Raw genomic sequence first — 20,895 nt, forward strand, 5'->3', positions numbered from 1 at the left:
GACGGTGCAAGCACGATTTTTGGCAGTAACTGTAACAAACACTCATATCAGTATGAGATTTTGCTATAGTGTATTACACCCAGTGCCGTAATTTATAAGAGTAGCATGAATCACTAATTGTAAAGAATAAAGACACTTGCCACTGTACAAAGAGGCTAAAACTCGATTAGCCAGAAATGGTTTAAACTTATTTTGTATTTTTTTTTATCGATATCTATCTAATAATATACATACATTGTTGTATAGTATATCTAACAATCCAGTCAGTTGTTAGCTGCCAGTTGACTGACTTATTTATGCATTGCTCCGCTCATTTATCTCTCTCTCTCCTATCTCTCGCTCCTTCTACTCTCGCTTCTCTCTCTATCTCATCTTCTCTCTCTCTCTCTCTCTCTCTCTCTCTCTCTCTCTCTCTGGTAGTGGTACCTACTGTAAATGGTTATTAGAGTGATAGATATCTGAATGTATGGTGGAGTAATAAAACGATAGACACTATGATTTATGGTAAAGCGACTGTTATACTTGTGGTTGGTTACCTTCTTCGTAATCCACATTTGGATGCAGGGTAATACCGATATAGTACGTACTTGTATTACGAAGGTGAAGAAGAGATGGCCACCACGGAACTTAACTGTTGACATGGTTACAGAAATATGTTTGCCATACAACTTTTCAACTTTTTTAGCCATGAGAAAGCCGTTAATTCCCTTCAGATTGGTTTGAATAGGTAACTGTTTATAGTTACTCTGTGCTACAAATAAAAATTGAGTCTTTCTACCAGACATTCATTAGTTAAAGCCTTGATTATACCGATGCACATATTTTTACAACAATGTATATTATTAGATAGATAGACGGATAGATAGATAGATAGAAAAAAAATCCAAAATAAGTTTAAACTGAAGCAATTTTCAGAGAGAGAGAGAAGGGAATGTGAGGGAAGGAAAACGGAGGGGGATGGCGGTGGAGGTGGGGGGAGAGGGTAGGCGGAGCTCATTACTGTTGTGCTCGTATCCATTTCTGGCTAATCGAGTTTAGCCTCTTTGTACAGGGACAAGTGTCTTCTTTACAATTAGTGATTCAAGATACTCTTATAAATTACGGCATTGGGTGTAATACACTATAGGAAAATCTTGTACTGATACGAGTGTTCATTACAGAGTTATTGCCAAAAAACGTGCTTGCACTGTCTGTGAAACCCATAGTAGTTTATTAGGGTTACAATAATCTTCATGAATTTTTTTTTTTTATATAACTTCAGTACATATACTAACCTTTTCAGTCAGAAAACCTCTGCAAGTCGTGTTTGTTCCAGAACCAGAGCTGCAGTGAGCAATATTTTACATGATATATGTCTATGAAGTTACTATTTATGCTGTGATACTTATTCTGATTCCATTTAAAAGCCAAATTTTGGCACCAGTCTATTGTGTTTATGTTCATAAAGAGCAGAACAATTAACAAAGGGTCAAAACTGCAGTAAAAGCAGTAGAACCAGTGGTTGAAAATGAACTAACTGAACAGTTGGATTTTAATGATGCATTTATATATTGCAACCAAGTCAGAGGGTTAACATCTTTTAGATTCTATCTATAATGATGGAAAACACTTTCGGAATTATATTTTTTGGGACTAGAGGTATTTTTGAACTCAAAAGCTTGCAAGAAACATGTGAAGAATTTTTCTATGTTTAAATGCACAATGTACAACATAATCTTAACAAGAAATAAACATTGAAAGTTTCTAAATGAATTTGGAACATGTACAATATTTTGCTCAATCCTTCTGTAGACACTTTGTTTTCTAATATTTCTCCACAGTTGTTCAATTCAACTTGTGAATCCAGAGGACTTAATGTATATGTAATATTTACAGGTTTAGTTTACTGTATATGTAATTTACAGGTTATCTTGAGTACAAAAATACAATGGCTCTAGAATATCTGTATCTACCTACAGGCAAATCAATAACAACAGAACAAACTTTATGTTACTGTGGCTGACCTTCATATTGTTAAAATTTGATTAAAAATGTACTATATGGTTATTTGCTTAACTTGTCTTCTAGGTTTCTGTTATTTTCATTTTCATTCTTTTCCTTTTATATGATTATTATTGTTTGGCATCTATATGAGCATTAATTTTCTAGTTGAGGGCCATGTTGAAATTATGGTTTTCTGTGATATATTAGCTTATAAACTGGTTTTAACTCCTAACCTATTGTACATATAATTGGTACAACATAAATCTATTTTGTGGTGGGAGTTTCTATAACATACATACAGCTTATATTTGATGATTGTTGTGTAGTAAGATAACAGTCTCGATGAGAGAGTGATAACATCCTTTCTGAAATTCAAATGGCTATGAGTAATTCAAAGTCAAGATTTATGTTGAGATGCCAAGCATCAATGGGGTGTCGGTAATTTAGCAGTAACACTTCAAAGCTAGTTTCTCTCTTTTTTTTCCATTTGTATGAGCTTTTAATGTTACTTCAAGGGTATAACAAGTGTTCGTTACCTGGTACATTGAGTCAGACATCCTACACCAAGTACTAATAGCAATTGCAGTTTTCAGAAGGTACCAGTAAAAACTTCTGAAAGCATATGAAGTATGATGATATCTGCTTTCAGAGTAAAATAAAGAAATATAACATGAGTCAGTTTACTAGCTTAACCTGTAATTTGCATATACAGTAAGATACTTTTGTACATGTATGTGCTCCGTTATTTTTACTCTGAATCACTTTTTATGTCATGCTTTAATTCATTTTTTTGCTACTGTATTGCATATATATAGCTTGGAGAGTACTTATTGCCATTAGCTTTGTTGAGGCATAGTCTTTGAAAAATGCACCTTTAATATCATATTGTACTGTAATAATTTGGCTGTTGTTGAGCTGCACAAGATATTTTAAATAGTGCATTATCTTGTTCATTTGTATGACTGTACATTTTTTTTTTTTATTCTTGCAGGGAATAGAATGAAAAATATTTTACATTTCTTTTGTGTAAACAGTAGAGTTTTCTTTTTATCGTTTGCATATTGGAAATTTATCAGATATATGACAGATAATTAACCAAATCACCTGTTTATACCAGTTGCCATATGCCGTGGAACAGTACCGGTCTTGCTGGGTCTTGCAAGAGCGCTTGGACGTTCTACCTCTGGGGATCCCCTTTTCTTGCGCATTTTTCCCCCAGCCATCATTCCTGCACCAGTGATTTCAGAAGCTCCCCAAATGTCAAAGAAGAAGAGCTTCAGCACCTTCAGACCAATAATACCCAGGTCTCTATCTGCTACTCTGCCTTCCAACTTAGATGTCGTTTCTCTTGTAAGTGTGGACAGTGACAGGGACATTGGGTAAGTACTGTATAGGTTTAGTAAAACATATTTTTCAGTTCATTTTTTGTCTTGATTATAGTCTGTTTAGTGATCACAGAAGGATATAAAGCCACAATAGAAGAAACTGTTACATAAATTTTATATTTTTAACAGCATTTGTAAAGTGGATTGTTGATTTCACCCCTTGAAGAAATTAATTTTTTGAAAATTTATCTGCCCATTTTTGTTTTATCCAGGTTAAGAATACCCACTGGAGGCCCAAACAAACGGCCATCTCTACAGTCTCAACAGTCAGTGCCATACGATCCAAAAGTTTACTTTTTCCAGAAGTACGGATCAAGTTTTGGAGCAAATTTACCACAGGTTGCAGAATATGATCATACTTTGGTGTTTCCAGTGCAACATTTACAGGTATTTATTTGCTGTTGTGACCTTTTTCATATGGTTATTTTTATTCTCTACAGATCACAAAGAAAACCAGAAATTTTCATACAATAGCTTATTCTTTATGTCACACATTCTTGGTCTTTGGTTGTCCTTGGGCATACTTTGGTTGAGCACCAAGGTCAGTAGTAACATAGCACATGCAATGCCTGGATCCTCAGGTACCTATTCATTACCTGCCTAACTGTTCATATTATACCGATATGATGATATATCTTAATGGGCTTAGAGGAAGGAAATCATTATACGAGATCTGAGTTAGAATGAAGAACCTATATTAGTTCGCTGAAAAGTTAAGTTTGTTTTATCACTCCATCACTCATAGTTGCTGTAATTGCAGTTTTAGGTAAGAGGACTGAGCTGCTAAGTGAAAGATCTAGGAGAGTACTTTGAAAATGGTTTATGTAGGTCAGGCACCAGTTTTTTTATGATAACAGAGAATTTTCATGATAAGAATAAACCAAGACTATCCTGAAAGGTAGTGCAATACACAGGAACGTAAAATTAATGCACCAACTAAGGAAAATGGTATTTGCACGTTATGATATAAAAACAATCATACAGTAATTGTCATTTCATATAAATAGTAGAAAATCAAGGCATTACAATGCATAACAGTAAATAAAATTGTGTTCCTACCTAATTATAGTAATACCAATCAACAATGTTAGGAAGAATGCTCTGAAACAATAAGATAATTAAATGAACAAATGCAAAATTACATAAGTACAAATGCTATATGGAGAAGGGTACTTATAATTCTTTTCTGCGCACAGTACAAGTAAGAATAATCCTAAATCTAGTTAACATAAAGTGCAAGCCTACTTAAAGAAAAAAATTAATTAATTGGCAATAAGCACTGAACAAACTGTTATAGTCCTCTGCTGGTAGTTCAAAAGGCAGATCCCAGTGATGGATACTTGCTTTTTAAAGTGAAGATATCACACTTTTGTTACTGACAAATGGCAATAAAGGAGAAGTGACTTTTTTGAGAATAATGAAATAGGAATTATGATAAATACAGGCAGTTCTACTGGGAAAGAAACAGTCTGGGAAATTCTGCTAAGCTGTTAACTGGATGCTAGAAACACAGTGATGTAGGAAGTAAGTAACTGAGGCACCAGATGGCGCATGCCGCAGATGTTGGCCATATATGAATGATGGTGTTGTGAAGGAACCATAAGGTTCTTTGATTCTGAGTAAGATATATTTGAAGTTTGTTTTCTCCTGAGGCAGTGAAAAGCTAAGGGAACTATGGGTATTTTAAGCTGAGTGACTTTGTTTTAATTAATATTTTGAAAATGTTTCATGTTAGAAAATAATTTATAAAATGCTTGATTTGTAATATTGATGGTTTAAGAGTTTTTTTTTTTTTTTTTTTTTGATTCTTCTTGGCAGACTGTACTCTCCAATGCCAAGAAATTGTTGGCAAAAGAAGTGTTGTCATCATTAGATGAAGTGTCTAGGGAAGTCTTTGCATCAGGTCAGATGAAGCTATTTCCCTACCGCACTTTCAGGGAGACCTTGAACCTTGTGATGGTTACACTTCTTCGGGAATTATTAGCCTACCAGAAAGGTAGGTATCATAAAGAATAGTACACTGGCTGTAGCTGTAAATATTTGCTCTTAGCCCATATATTGTTCCCACTACCTATAGTTAAATGAGAAAGCTTGTGAGCTTGCTGCTCTTAATTGAGAAAAGTAAGAGTAAACAGTAGTAATGGATGTGTATAAATGTCTCAAGTCTGTGTAACAATTAACTTTAGATATGAAACCTATTGACTTAAATACTTTAATATTTGAATCAGGACTTACCAAAGGAAATTATTTTGGTCATTAGGTGATGTTGTGTCAGTACTATTGAAAATAGGATTACTTAAAAAAAACCTTAACTTTTGTATATTACATTATTTATTAGGTAACAAGCAGCATTTACTATAAGGTAATGTACAATACTCACATTTGAAATCTGTCTTACGTTAAGAAGATTCCTAATGTAGGCCTGTTTCCCCTTACAGATCTTCCTGTACCCTTTACAAGAGATGTACAAGATTTTGTGAAAAGTTTATATCTATCTGGCCAGACAGAGTTGATGACTCAGCAACATGAAGCTGGGGAGAAGGATGATCCAAACAATAAGATTCAGGCTGTAAATACATTTAGGGTGAATGTTCAAGCTAATGCAGCTTGTGTTGACCTCCTTGTATGGGCTATTGCAGATGAGTCAGGTAAGGTTTCTTTAGTGTCTGGAAGAACTTGCATAGAGATGTGTCTTGATTATTTTACTGTAAATATATGAATTACCGGTATATTGGATGTTTAATGTTGTCTGCATTGTTTTTTATTTAATGCTGTGTGTGTGTCTTGTCTCATTTTCCTATGGTGTTTTAGGCTATTAGTTCATGCTTTCATTTTCTAGCTGATAGTTATTTAACATGACAAAGATTTTATTTTATTTTTTTTTTTATCCTACATTCTACCAACTTTGGTAGCAGTTTGTTTTTATATTTACAAAAATAGTTGATGAAAAATTCCCATTCATAAAACATTTGTTATCTTTGAATAATACTATTTAAGGGTAAATCTTTACAACAGTTTTCTCTTGTTCATCCCTTCCCAAAGTATGTATATATAAGTTTTGTCTTGTTCATCCCTTCCCAAAGTATGTACGTATATGTATATAAGCTGGAAAATCAGTTTTTATAATAATTATAGTACAATAATTTTTATTATGAAACAAAAAATCTTCTAGCAGTGAAAGTAGTTTTGTACATGAACTTCCCTGACAGATATATACTTAGCTTTAGTCTCCGACGTTCCCGACAGAATTTCAAATCTCGCGGCACACGCGACAGGTAGGTCAGGTGGTCTACCTTACCCGCCGCTGGGTGGCGGATGTACGAACCACTCCCGTAAGCTTGTCAGATTTTTCTCTGTCGCGGGAACGATAACAACTGTTGTCGGTTCCTCTCGATAGTTTTTCGATTCTCGCTTGCCTGGAGTTAATTTGGACTTCTTTTGGTGACGTATTCGCTTTGTTTGGCTTGGCATACGCTGATTGTGGACCGGTTTGATTTTGAGTTTGATTTTCTTTAACGATGTCTGATCTAGAATCGGTAGTTAAAACTTCGGTTTTGTTTAGGGTTTGCGTGAATGAAGGATGTAAGGTGAGGTTGCCGAAAGCTTCGGTAGACCCCCACACGGTTTGCATGAAATGCAGGGGGAATGAATGTGCTTTTGCTAACCCTTGTAATGAATGTAAGGGATTGAATGAAGAAGATATAAGGCTCTCTCTTCTTATGTTAGGAAGTTGGAACGTGATAGAGTGCGTAAGGCTTCCTCTAGAAGTTCTAGCAGATCTAGAATGAGTGAGTTGGATGTGGATCCTAATAGTACTAACGTAGAATTAGAACCTTCTTCCCAAGTTGCAGCCCCGGCTCCCCGCACCGAAGCCGAAGATTCGCCTTCGGAGGCGGCAGCTCTGAAAGCCAAGAATCGTTCTATGGATCAGAAGATTCGTCAGTTGGAAGGTAAGGAGAGTGTTAGTGATCAGTGCAGTGTCCCCAGTGTTGTGGAGGGTGCGTCTGACCGGCTCCTTAGTGCCTCTAGGCCTAGACCTCTTCCAGACTCCCAGTTCCAGTGGAGTAGGAAAGTCGAAAGCCGCAGGAGGGCTAGGGAGAGCCCCCACCGGTCAGGCGTCCCCTCGGCAGATCCTGAAGTACGCTCCCAGGCTGCCTCGGATCGCTACAAGAAGGAGCTCCTACGCCAATGCTTCTCCTCTTCGTCGTCTCCCTCTCCGAAGAGAGGTTGGAACTCCCCGGATGCGTCGCGCCCGTTGAAGAGGGCTTGGAAGGCTCCCTGCAGTCCTTTGGCTTCTAGTCCGGAGGTTTTCCCGGAAGAATCGTCGGTGGAGGCGAAGAAACCCAAGAAATCCTGTGATCGTTCTTCTTCTCGCGCTCCGCGCTCGGCGCCTGCTTCCGAGGAAGAACAAGAAGATTCTCCTACGAGAGTACTCGCGGGACTTCAAGCTCAGATCACGGCGCTAGCAGACTCTCTAGCAGTTAGATCACGTAGGAAGAAGGACGTTTCTCTTCCGATCAAGAGATCTAGGCGCCGCTCTTCAGAGGATCGTTCTCCTTCATATGGGGAGGTTTCGTATGAAGGTGGGGGCTCGCGTGAGCGCCCTCGCTCGAGTGAGCGCCCTCGCTCGCGTGAGCGCCCTCGCTCGCCTGGCTCTCTTTCGATTTCAAGACGCCAAACATCGGTAGGACGCTCTATGGAGAAAGAAGTTTTTTCTCCAGATTGGATTCCCGCTTCCGGTAAGCGCACTGCACCTGCTCATCACGCGATTTCTTCAACTCCCTCGCGTGAAACTTCTCCTCAGCAGCCTCAAGATTCTAGAAGGCGCCCTTATACAAGTAGGCGTTCTTCTTCCAGATGTCACTCTCCTCGAGTGTCGGATCGTGACTTCTCTCCTGACAGGCATCTAGAGTCTGGTAGGAGTCGTGTGCATGATAGACGGCCTACTGTTAGCCGCTCCCCGCAAGGTAGGCGCCAAGAGCCTACTGCACATAGATCTCCTAGTAGGCGCTCGTCTCTTTTAAGGCGTCATACTCCTGATTATTCTCCTAGGGGCAGACAACAAGAGTCTTTCAAGCGCCCTTCTCCGTGTAGGCGCTCTCCCGCTTCTAGGCGCACTTCTCCTGACCGTTTGTCTCTTGGTAGGCACCAGGAATCCCGGAAGCGCCCTTCTCCAAGTAGCGCTCGTTAGTTTTGAAGCGCCCTTCTCCTGAATGTTACCCTCTTGTTAGACGTCAAGAGTCTCGCAAGCAGCCTTCTCCTAGTAGGCGCATTTCGCCTTCCAGTCGGACTTCCGTTGATCGTACGCAACTGGACAGGTATGGAGAGCCGCGCAAGCGCTCTGCTCTCGATAGGCGCTCTTCTCCTGGCAGCCGCTCGCCTCAGGATAGGCGCATAGAGTATAGTAGGCGCTCGCCTCCTCGTAAGCGCCCTGTGGATGTTTCCGAGGATTCTCGGAGTAGGAGCCCTACCTCTCCTTCGGCTGAGATTCCGTATACCTCGAAGAGGGAGTCTCATCGTAGACTTCCCAGATCTTCTCATCGTTCTCCAGTGGATGTGAACTCTTCTAAGAGAGGGCGTTCTCCAACCTCTCGCTCAACTCCTGCTAGGATCCCTTCGTCACTTAAGGATCTTCCGCGCTCGCCTCGAGAAGACGTCCTAGAAGGTTCGGATGAGGAACCGAACACTTCTGCTGCTGTCTCTTCTTACAAGAAGCTTACAGAGCTACTTTTACAAGTTTTTGGGGATTCCCTTACGCCTACGGCTCCTCCTTCTCCTCACTCACTTTTTCAACGGCGAAGACAGCGAAGAGTTCTTCTTGTGTGAGGATGAAGCCAACTCTTTCTATGAAGAAGGCACTGAGGAGTTTTGGTTCCTGGATGGCTTCCAAAGAAGAAGCGGGGAAAACGATGTTCGCTTTTCCTCCCCTTCGAAGTTATCAGGACGCGCTGGTTTCTGGTACGAAACAGGAGAGCCCTTAGGATGGGGTCTACCGTCTTCGGCTGATTCGGATTTTTCGGCACTGGTAGATTCGACAAGGAGAACTGCCCTTAACTCTGCTAAGACGACTTGGGCAATGAATGAATTGGATCATTTGCTCAAAGGTATGTTTAGAGTGCTAGAAGTATTTAACTTCCTTGATTGGTCGTTGGGAGTCCTAGCCAAGAAAATTGAAGTGCCAGAGTCAATTTCGCCAGAAGATCTTATGTGTGTTTTGTCTTGTATGGACAAGTCGGTAAGAGACGGAGCGAGTGAAATCGCCTCCCTTTATGGGGCCGGGATCGTGAAGAAGAGGTCGGTTTATTGTTCCTTCTTAACGAAGTCGGTCTCCCATGCTCAGAGGTCTTCTTTGCTGTTTGCTCCTCTGTCTACTCAGTTGTTCCCGAAACATCGAGTGCAGGACATTTCGAGGTCACTTTCGGCCAAAGCCACCCAGGACCTTTTGGCACAGTCGGCAAGAAAACCTCGCCCTTCCTTCCCTACCAAGGCTAAGAAGGAAAAGGCAGTGTTCGAGAACCCTTTCGAGGGGCATCTTCATCAAGAACCTCTACGTTTAGAGGTCGTAGACCTTCAAGAAGGGGTAAGACTTTCGCCAAGTCTGTTAAAGCCCCCAAATAACTTGCAAGTCCTTCAATCAACGGTGGGCGCCAGACTCTTAGAGTTTGCAGAAGTCTGGGCCCAAAAAGGCGGGGCGGATCCTTGGACCCTTTCTATTTTGAGGAGAGGTTACCTCATCCCTTTCGTCGAAAGACCTCCCTTGACGACCATCCAAGGGAACTGACGGCCAGGTACAGAGACCCCATCATGAATCAAGCTCTCCATCTAGCAGTAGATCAGATGCTGGAGAAGGGGGCTATCGAACTAGTGACAGACCATCATTCATCGGGCTTCTACAACCGCCTTTTCCTAGTTCCGAAGTCCTCAGGGGGATGGAGACCGGTGTTGGATGTAAGCGCCCTGAACTTCTTCGTAGAAAAGAAGAAGTTCACGATGGAAACGCCTTCATCAGTGCTGGCAGCACTTCGTCCAGGGGACTGGATGGTTTCCTTGGATTTACAGGACGCTTACTTCCACGTACCGATCCATCCTTCCTCGAGGAAGTTTCTCAGATTCATGATGGGGGGGAAAAAAAATTTTTCAGTTCAGGGCTCTGTGTTTCGGCCTCTCGACGGCCCCTCAAGTGTTCACGGGGATTTTGAGGAATGTGGCTCAATGGCTTCATTTGAAAGGGGTGAGGATATCCATGTACCTCGACGATTGGCTAATAAGGGCCAATTCAGAAGATCGTTGTTTGAAGGACTTACAAGTAACTTTAGAATTGACGAAGGCTTTGGGGCTTCTCGTCAATTTCAAGAAGTCATCACTAATTCCCGAGCAAGAGTGTGTGTATCTCGGGATACAGATGAACTCTCTGAGTTTTCGGGCTTTTCCCTCGCAGGAAAGGATAGCCCGAGGATTCGAGAGAGTAACAACCTTCTTAGGGAAAGAAGTATGCACAGTGAGGGAGTGGATGAGTCTGCTGGGGACGCTCTCCTCTCTGGAGCAATTCGTTTCCCTAGGAAGGTTGCACCTGAGACCACTCCAATTCTTTCTTCATCGGAATTGGAGTCGTCGTTCTCAGGATTTGACGTTCTCCCTGTCGTTATCCCAGGACATCATGAAACATCCCTTATGGTGGACAGATCCCAACCTCTTTGCGAAGGGACTGTCTCTTCAATCACAGACCCCCAACCTGGTGTTGTTCTCCGACGCGTCGGACATGGGGTGGGGTGCAACTCTGGGAACCAGCGAAGTGTCAGGTACCTGGGTGGGGGACCAGGTAGCCTGGCACATCAACAGAAAGGAGTTGATGGCTGTGTGGTTGGCTCTGAAGGCTTTCGAGCCCAAAGTCAGAAGATCGGTAGTGCAGGTCAACGCGGACAACACTACAGCTCTGGCATACATCAGGAAACAGGGGGGGACGCATTCCTTCTCCCTGTACGAGACAGCAAGAGACCTTCTTCTGTGGGCAGAAGAAAGAGGAATCAAGCTTCTCACCAGGTTCGTGCAGGGAGAAAGGAATGTAAGAGCAGATCTCCTCAGCAGGAAAGATCAGGTCCTTCCCACAGAGTGGACCCTTCATCTGGATGTATGCCAGAGCCTGTGGAAGTTATGGGGCAGGCCACACATAGACCTCTTTGCCACGTCAAAGAACAAGAGGCTGGATCCTTACTGCTCTCCGATATCAGATCCAGAGGCAGTAGCAATAGATGCTCTTCTTCTAGACTGGAACGGACTCGACGTCTACGCGTTTCCCCCCTTCAAGATCCTGGGGCTAACCATCAAGAAGTTCGTAGAGTCCGATTCAACGAGAATGACCTTAATCGCTCCCTTTTGGCCGGTCCAAGAATGGTTCACAGAGGTACTGGAATGGTTGGTGGACCTTCCAAGATCGCTCCCGCTAAGGAGCGATCTACTCAGACAACCCCACTTCGACAGGTACCACAAAAATCTCCTCGCTCTCAGTCTGACTGGTTTCAGACTGTCCAAAGTTTGGTCAGAGCGAAAGGCTTTTCAGCAACAGCTGCTAAAGCAATCGCAAGAGTGAGGAGACCTTCCACCTTGCGTGTATACCAGTCAAAGTGGGATGTCTTCAGACGTTGGTGCAAGAGGAAGAACATTTCCTCTTCCAGTACCTCTGTGACCCAAATTGCGGAGTTCCTCAAAGAAGAATGTCATCTGGTTGTGTCAACTATTAAGGGATACCGCAGTATGTTGGCGGCGGTATTTCGGCATAGAGGCTTAAATATATCCGATGATAAGGACCTGCATGATCTTATTAGATCATTTGAAACCATTAAGCGTCCTCATGTAGTACCGAACTGGAATCTAGACGTAGTCCTACAATTCCTTGGATCGTCTAGATTCGAACCTCCTGGCTTAGCCTCTTTCAAGGATTTGACGAAGAAGGCTATCTTCCTTTTGGCCCTAGCTACAGCTAAGAGAGTGAGTGAGCTCCAAGCTATTGAGGGCAATGTAGGGTTTAAGGAAGATTCTATGGTGTGTTCATTTCTTCCAAGTTTCCTGGCAAAGAATGAAAACCCATCACGCCCTTGGCCCAGGAGCTTTGAAGTTCGTAGTTTATCTTTTCTAGTAGGGGAAGAGCCTGAAAGAACTCTTTGCCCTATGAGAATTATGAAGTATTTCCTTAAGAGGAAGGAACAACTTAAGGCTAATCAAGATGTGCTTTGGTGCTCCGTAAAGGACCCCACTCGGCCCATGTCGAAGAATGCTCTTTCCTTTTTTCTGAGAAGCCTTATTACAGAGGCACATGTTGCCTGTAAGGAAGATCATTTTAGACTACTGAAAGTGAAAGCTCACGAGGTGAGAGCCATCGCAACTTCGCTTGCATTCAGAAAAAATATGTCTGTGCGGAACTTGATGGAGGCGACTTTTTGGAGATGCCAATCGGTTTTCGCAAACCACTACCTACGTGATGTAAAATCACATAGGATAAATGCTTCGCCTTGGGTCCTTTCGTATCGGCGGATTCGGTGCTGGGGCAGGGAGCTGAAACTTATCCTGTGTAAATTTTTTATATGTTACCCTATATTTTATATTGTTGTTTTTGGTTGTCTGAAAGAGGTTGCAGGAGGCACCTCTTTTTGTCGTAATATTAACCCTTTGTATTTTGGTTAGGTGGTCTGGTGGGTTTTGGCTCCTTGCAGAGGTAGTGGTAAGGATCTGTTAGGTAAGCGGACAAGGTCCCTCTAACAGCATCCGACTTGGATTCTACCACAATAGGGGATCACATATCCCAGTGGTAGATCCGAGAGTCTTCAGCATCAGGTCACGTCCTAGCTGTAGCTCTCCAGGCAATGCAGACTCAGAGATAGTATCTATGAAGTCTTCATCCTGAAAAGGTGAGAACCAAGGTTTTTATATCCTACAACATTAGTTGTTTCCCGTCTTACCTGTATTATTGAGCTGTCTCTTACCCTCCACCAAGGGTGCCAATCAGCTAAGTATATATCTGTCAGGGAAGTTCATGTACAAAAATGATATTGTTAAACTACAATAAAGTTTTGTACATACTTACCTGGCAGATATATACTTAGCTTTAGTCTCCGACGTTCCCGACAGAATTTCAAATCTCGCGGCACACGCGACAGGTAGGTCAGGTGGTCTACCTTACCCGCCGCTGGGTGGCGGATGTACGAACCACTCCCGTAAGCTTGTCAGATTTTTCTCTTCCACCTGTCTCCTGAGGGGAGGCTGGGTGGGCCATTAATCGTATATATCTGCCAGGTAAGTATGTACAAAACTTTATTGTAGTTTAACAATATCATATTCAGCTGTATTTAGAGATACGTTATTCATTTACCTGGCATGTCTTGTAAGATGGTCTTTTTAAGTCAATTAGAGAACTTATTTTATGCTCTTGACCAAATCTTTTCAATCTCTGTATACGTTGTGTGAAATATTCTGTTTCAGAATCAGAACAGTCTTCGGGGCTTTCATTTCTTCTGTCCATTTTCACTGACCATCTGCTTACAGAAGATGTTGATGGTAAAAGGGTTTAATCTTGGTGATGTGTTTGTGCTGAGTTTGCTCCTTAACTAACAAAATAAAAAGCTTCGGAGGCTGAAATCCTAAGTCTGGGAAGGAGAGGAAATGCATCTTGACTGGCACCCTGTCATTGCTGGGCTTCATGTTTGTCATGAAGTTCAGTTGTTATATGTCAATTTGCATTTTTTTGTGTGCCTGGAGTAAAGATAAAGAAAAGTATAAGGCAGAGTAAAGCAAGCTTCAGAGTTATTTACCTTTAAACAATTTGTTTTTCTATTATGGCTGCCTTATAATTTAGTGCTGAGGTCTTTATTGTATGAAGAATTCTTTAATTGGACATTATTTCAAGCTGAAATTTTACTAGTTTCATTGTTTCACTCCTAAATTACTACACAGAAACAGAAGTGTTATTGGATGTCTAATGACACAATTAAAAATACTGTATTAAAAAAGAATTCCAAATTCCAGTACACTTGTATTAACGTTTTTATTATAAGCTTGCCTGCGCAGAACAACTCCAATAATTACTTGGTCAATACATATTCATTTCTAAAACTTATACTATTGGACAAAAGTAGGTGTGTAGTCCTTTTGATTTTACTATCAGAGCTGCAGGGTGTAACTGTAGAATCATTGGTAATTATTTGCAATTACCAAAACATGCAGTGCCAGGAAACATTAAATACTGAACTAAGGACTGCAGACATTGTAGTGGATATGAAAAATAGAGTAGGGAGAAATGAAATTGTTGGTAATGAATCACCTAGTCTTGAGAACAATAAAATGCTGCAATATACTGGGATAGATTTCTTTTCAAGCTACCATTATTCTACTTTTGGCTCCTTTGGCCGCTCGTTTCTGTTATGCTGTAACTTCATTAATGAAACTATGAAGTGGAACTGTTGGATCTATCTTTTAATTGAGCAGTGATCTATGTGCTTTTTATTTCTTGAATTAGCTTTAGTTATGAAAGTCTGGCTCTTCATTATTATTACCTTGGTGAGAATTATTAATTGCAATTTATTCTTTCATATGTGTATAAATCATGAGACAGAAGCCATGACTGTGCATAATATTTTTTAAGCTCTTAAACATTCCAACTGGAGGTCCACTAAAAGGGTTTTGGCACCCCTTCTGGATCTTGCTTTTATTCCATTATATTTTCTGGTGTGCTCTTGTAAATAATTTCCAAATCCTTCACAAGTATTGTTCATTGTTGAGTATTATGATTCATAAGTTAATTTATTTCATGATTTGAGATAAAAAAAATTCTGTCTCTGCAAAGTTTCTTTTATTTCCAACTTTCCATTCACTTCCTTATTCCCCTTTGAGAATAGTAATGAGAGAAAATTATTTAAAATTTGTTCCGTGGCAACTTGTATACAATACTTAGGATTAAAGTTAAAGTTAGCCTTTCAGTCCTTCACCAGGCTATTGCCTCTCGGGCGGACGTCAGCCAGGTAACCCCAACCATGGCATCACTCATAGGAGTAACCACTAGTAGACAGTCTCACTATTCGCCTCTTTACAAGGAGGCAAACGCTGGCCCGAGAATTACGAGACCAGAACGTTACCAACTTTACTAGCCAGCAGCTACAATTAATTTCCCATTTGGCTTTGCTCTCAACACACAAAAATCTTTAACAACAAAGCAAAGAACATTGGTACAAAATAAAGATTTAGAGTAATTATCATACATATTCATTATCGTTGCTGTACAAATCATATCACATATTATCTTTGGTGTATGTCTGTCATTAACTCGTAATAGATGTTTCCCCTTTGTGTGTGATGTATTTTGGTTTTATTTCTGTCTTGATGATTTATGAAGTAAGTGTTTTAGTGTGAGCTTCAATAATTTTGATATATGTACTCACACTAGAATCAGTACAAGATGTTGTAGTGTTATTGTCAATGATTAGATACTGTCACTAACCACATAGGCCTTTATGTTCCCATTTTCTTTTTATTTTTGATATTTTTTACCTTTCATCACTAATGCTTATGAAGATAAAACTATTTTGTCTATTTTACTTCATTTTAATGCTTTGTTCTATCTTTTTAATGGTCTTTTACTTTTTAAGAAATAAAATAGGCAAATAATTGAATGATTTTTAATGAAATACACAGATGTTAAAAGGTACTCAAGTCTAAATGTTGTCATTATTATTATATGTCCTTTATCATATGCAATTTCAGTCTAGAATTTGCTGAGGTAAAATTTTTATTTGCCAAGAAAAAATCCATTTATTAGACTACATCTTCATTGTTTTGTTTTAGGTTGTAATTAGGGAAGATTTTGAGAGAAAAGTTTTTTTTTTATTGATATACTTCTCACAGCAACATGATTTGCTTCAAGAATTGCATAATTACCATGGATGTTATTGTAATCAAGTAGCTGTCGGATTCATTCCATGTCATTTTCTATGGCACATTGTAGAGGTCCTCTGCAGTGTCCTTTTGGCCCTAGTTATTGCTTTTTGCCTTTTACTCTTCATTCATTCCCTTTTGCCTTTTTTCCCCTGTGCTGTCCAAGTTCTAGTTTCCACATTTCATTTGAGAACAAATTCTTGGGTCTGCTTTATGGTATTAGAGGTAATGATAAGATAGCTACTACATACTTTCATGTGGAATCTAAATTAATTATGTGCATGTTTATAAAGACAGCTGAGCAAAACCCACCCAATACTATGTAAACCATCAGTTGTATGTTATTGTTCTAATTTTTAAACTGTCGTGAATAGTAATCCATTTTGAAAAATGCACGTGATGTAGGGCTTTGTAATGTTGTTAAAACATACTCAGCAGTTTTATGTAAGTCTACTAAGTATTATGCTCAGAAAATACTTGATCATATCTACATTTTGGTAAGGATTTTATGATCCTGTGAAGGTATTGTTATTAGCTCTTAGTTCTTTTTGAGGAGGTAATGAGAACTAGATAGATGACCCATAGAGATAAGAAGAGTGGTTCAGGCTTCTAATAGACTATGATGAGATGATGTTTTTTTTAATATTAAAGGTATTGCTGTACTGGTAACATACATACTCTAGATTTGTATACTCAGAGTGAAAATCATTTCCTTTAACTTAGAGTTGTTTTTATATTCATAATAAGTTTGTGAAATTATTAACAGTGTTTTCAAGCTGATTTTGATGGATACTCCTCACTGAAATTTTATGCCCTTGTATAGGTCTATTGCTCCTCATGGTCAAGTAATTAAATTTAGTTAGATAATTTTTTTTACAGTGGTTCCCTTAGTTATCATGTATAGTTCACACCTATTAATTAAATTGCTCTTATTTTCATGTACTGTATCTTACATTCTGTCTCTGTTAACAGATGCTGAGAGTTTATGTAACCGCTTGACTGAAAAACTGAATTTACCCCATGGACATCGTTTAGTCTTAGCCCATATGCCACTTCTCCTTGTGTGTTTGGAGGTACAGTATTTTAATATTTTCCCACATTTGCCTTACCTTTAGCATTATATGATTATTGTTAATACATCAGAAAACTAGTAATTTTATTTTTATTAGTAACCCAAATATATTGAGTGAAATTTGTCCACTAAAGTATATCTGCTCAAGTAAATTGCAGTGATAATTATTATCATTACTATGGATGGTACTAAAAGTTTTTTTAAGCATCCCGCCAGCCCAAACATCATTGTTGTTCATATGTGGAACAAACTGGGTCTCAACATTAAGAGAAATCTGGCACCAGCCAGGAACTTGTACATGTACGGGAGAGTCACAGACATGGTCTGAAGATGAAGAAGAAGTGGAGATGATCCTTCGTTTCTTGGGGTGAGGATCAGTGACGAAGTCTTTAAACCTCCAACGTCTGGCGGGGGAACAAACAGGAGGAGAGGACAAAGAAAGAGATCTATGTCGCCTCCTTTTAAGAACACATCCATACTTGTCTCAAAAGACTGAGTCGACTTTGTCAAACAGGGCCTGAACAAGAGTTCGCAGTTGGAGCAGTAGCAGCAGATAATGCCATTGCAGAGCCCAGCTGTGATATCTCAGCAGATAAAACCCTGTACAGGAGCTGTTTGTACTGCTGTAGCCTGAATGGGAGGTGACCCAAGATGATGGGCTGGAACGACTAATGTCCTCGTACCAGGGGGAGCAGTGTGAGACCCAGCTGAGTGAAGGCCGGGAGGGCTAGGAAATGTCACGGGAGCCGACACTGGGAAGCGAGAAGACATGAAGTGAGATAACAGGCCAGCTAAGGATGGTACCCCTGAAATTCCTAATGAGGCCCAAAGACCGACATCTCCTGCACATCTGGACCTGAAACAGAGGAACAAGATGGCGCTGCCTCCACCCTCCTGGGAAGGGAACCTCTCTCCCTGTGAAAGATGGGGCAGCAGGAGGAATAAAACCTCCTGACTCTTCCACCAAAACTGGAAGAATAGGAAGGAGAAAAACCTTCGAAGGAAGAAGAAACACTGAAGAAGGCCTAGATGAGGGAAAAGTAGAACAATGAGGAGCCTGAGAAACATCCATCGAAGGAGGAGAGAACCCTTCCCGAGATGGTGCCTCCAACTTCCTCTTGTGCTGCTTCTTCTTGGTAAAGATCCTCTATTGCTCAGGAGACCAAGAATGACACTCATGACAAGTGTTAGTTATGTTACAAGTATTCAATCTGCATCTATTAGAAGTTGATTGGGATTGGTCTCAATGGAAGTAGGTACTAGGGTTGTCTACACCGGGACATTTCCTCTGAGGCTTATGGGAACTCTTAGCTGGGTTTTGGGACTGATTATGGTGTGACAGCGGCAGGAGACAAAGCATCAGGAAGAGGAGAAGAAAAACCCTCTCATGAAGGAAGAGTAGAAACTCTATGATGCTCCCTCTTACTATAAAATAACTTCCACTGCTCTCTAGGCCACGCACGGCATTCCGTGTAGGGATTCGTTATTGTACAAACATTATAATGACCTACTACAAGTGATATGAGGATCGGTCGCTGAAAAAGCCAAAAAAACGAGAACACAGGAAACCTGGAGTTCTCTCGCCATAATAAAAGCACACACACACATACACTCACACACACACACACACACACTCAAACAAACACAAGTGAAAACGGTCAATGAACCCAGTAAAGGCGGTTAGAAAAAGACTGAATGCTGTGGTGTGGGTGCGTGGTCCTTGACCGCTTCTCACCCAATGTATACTACGCACTCATTACCAGATCTCACAAGATTCCTTGCTGTCATCTGCGATTTAACCGGATCCAGCTATGTGCTAGATATTATCCTATTGTTAAGACCAAAGGTTTGTAGCTATGAAAAATACAAATTGTCTTAGAAAATTTGTCATATTTGGCCTTTTACTTTACTTCAATTCCTACTTCCTTTCTTCAGTCCTGCTGCATGATACCACTAACTGTTACTTAAGTGGAACTTTGGGGTTTTCTCCCAGTTTAGTTTTGGATCCTGGTACTTCATTTCTTAACTTTTCACATGTAAGTTTACTTTGCTCTAATATTCACTTCAGTGAAGAATATTTTGTTTGTGAGAGTAGAAAATTACTTAACAGTCTTGTTAAAGTAATAATGATAATAATCACAATAATGATAATGAAATAGCAATAGTAATTGTATAGTATTATGATTATTATTATTAGTATTATTATCAGTATTATTGTGGGAAAGTGGATCCACAGTAGTATGTCAAAATTATGATTAGTATTATCATTGTTATTGTGGGAAAGTGGATCCATAGTAGTATGTCTTTGACAAGGAGGACCGTGCAGGTCATCGAAAGCTTTCTGCTGTATATATTTTAAATAACAAAATCAAACAGGTATACCACTCTGGATTTAATTTCCCATTTTATTGACTCATGTGATTATGAGTTCTTATTATTATTATTTATTTTATTATTATTCTTATTATTATTATTATTATTATTATTATTTTAATTTATTATTATTATTACAATCTATATGCTAACAGTCAAGAAGGGTATTAAATTGCGGATGAAGCTTCCAGAGGATAGTGCACAGATGATAATAAACAGAAAACAGGTAAACATTTAAAATTTTAAAATTATTTTTGTGTTTCAGGGTTTGGGGAAACTTGCTAAGAAGTTTCCTAACATTGCTGGGACAAGCATCACCTATCTGCAAGATTTTCTTGTCAGTCCATCTCCTATACTTTTAAAACTCCATCGCCAACAGTCTGATTTCCTTACTCCTCATCAAGGCAATTTAACTGTGAAAGGTAAGTAGACATCCTTTTTATAAATACTTTCAAAAGATTCTTTTGGTGAAATGTATTATTCAAGGATTGGCCCACAGTTTTGACCTTTTTTGTTTTTATGTCTTTTTCTGACTTCCCTCTCATTCATCTTGATGTTCTAGTTACCGGAGAAGGTGGAAGTCGACCACCATCCTCAACAGCATCAGCATTTGAGCGACTGAGGGATGCTGCCATAGAGAACTTATGTGTAGCGTTGAAAGCTGGATTAACAGTAGAACCAAACACTGTTATGGCATTCATTTCTTCCATATCAGGGCGAGAGAAGGCTGGACATGATCGACTTCCCGAAAGGTTAATAGGAAACCTTAGATTTTGTCTCAACAAAGGCTTGTTGTGCTGAAATTTGTCAATATATTTATAGAGTCACATTCGTTTTGATAATGATCTTTTTGGTTGTGGCATATTCCAGTGACAATGTGGTGATCTCGCACACTGTTGTTGTTGCTTTGGGTCATGTGGCTGTTGCCTTGAAAGACTCACCCAAGACTACCGAGACGATCCTCCATCAGTGTCTCTTGCAGCGTTTTTGTCGGCCGCCGTCTAACCTTGATACACTTATTGTTGATCAGCTTGGTTGCATGCTCCTAGCAAAGAATGATGTAAGTAATGTCCTCAGAAACAGAAGACATAATAAGAATGTTTCAGTTGCTTATTCATTGTGAAGATTTTATGTGCACATTATTTGTAGATATATTGTATTAAA

General features: G+C 39.9%; 1 protein-coding gene across 5 annotated transcripts in view; it reads left to right on the forward strand.

Moving 5' to 3' along the window:
* LOC135205641 (phosphatidylinositol 4-kinase alpha-like) overlaps window positions 1–20,895 on the forward strand; it is a 259,138-nt gene that overhangs the window by 63,895 nt on the left and 174,348 nt on the right. For 3 of the 5 annotated variants that reach the window (XM_064236454.1, XM_064236453.1, XM_064236455.1), the window contains 9 exons: window positions 3,101–3,362; window positions 3,581–3,755; window positions 5,187–5,364; window positions 5,807–6,016; window positions 13,842–13,916; window positions 17,259–17,359; window positions 19,997–20,153; window positions 20,294–20,483; window positions 20,602–20,791. In XM_064236454.1, the coding sequence (XP_064092524.1) occupies window positions 3,101–3,362; window positions 3,581–3,755; window positions 5,187–5,364; window positions 5,807–6,016; window positions 13,842–13,916; window positions 17,259–17,359; window positions 19,997–20,153; window positions 20,294–20,483; window positions 20,602–20,791 (1,538 nt within the window). The remainder of the gene's footprint in view (window positions 1–3,100; window positions 3,363–3,580; window positions 3,756–5,186; window positions 5,365–5,806; window positions 6,017–13,841; window positions 13,917–17,258; window positions 17,360–19,996; window positions 20,154–20,293; window positions 20,484–20,601; window positions 20,792–20,895) is intronic. The other 2 variants (XM_064236456.1, XM_064236457.1) reach the window with 1 other exon arrangement.

The sequence above is a fragment of the Macrobrachium nipponense genome, chromosome 24, assembly GCF_015104395.2.
Source record: "Macrobrachium nipponense isolate FS-2020 chromosome 24, ASM1510439v2, whole genome shotgun sequence".
NCBI lineage: Eukaryota > Metazoa > Arthropoda > Malacostraca > Decapoda > Palaemonidae > Macrobrachium > Macrobrachium nipponense.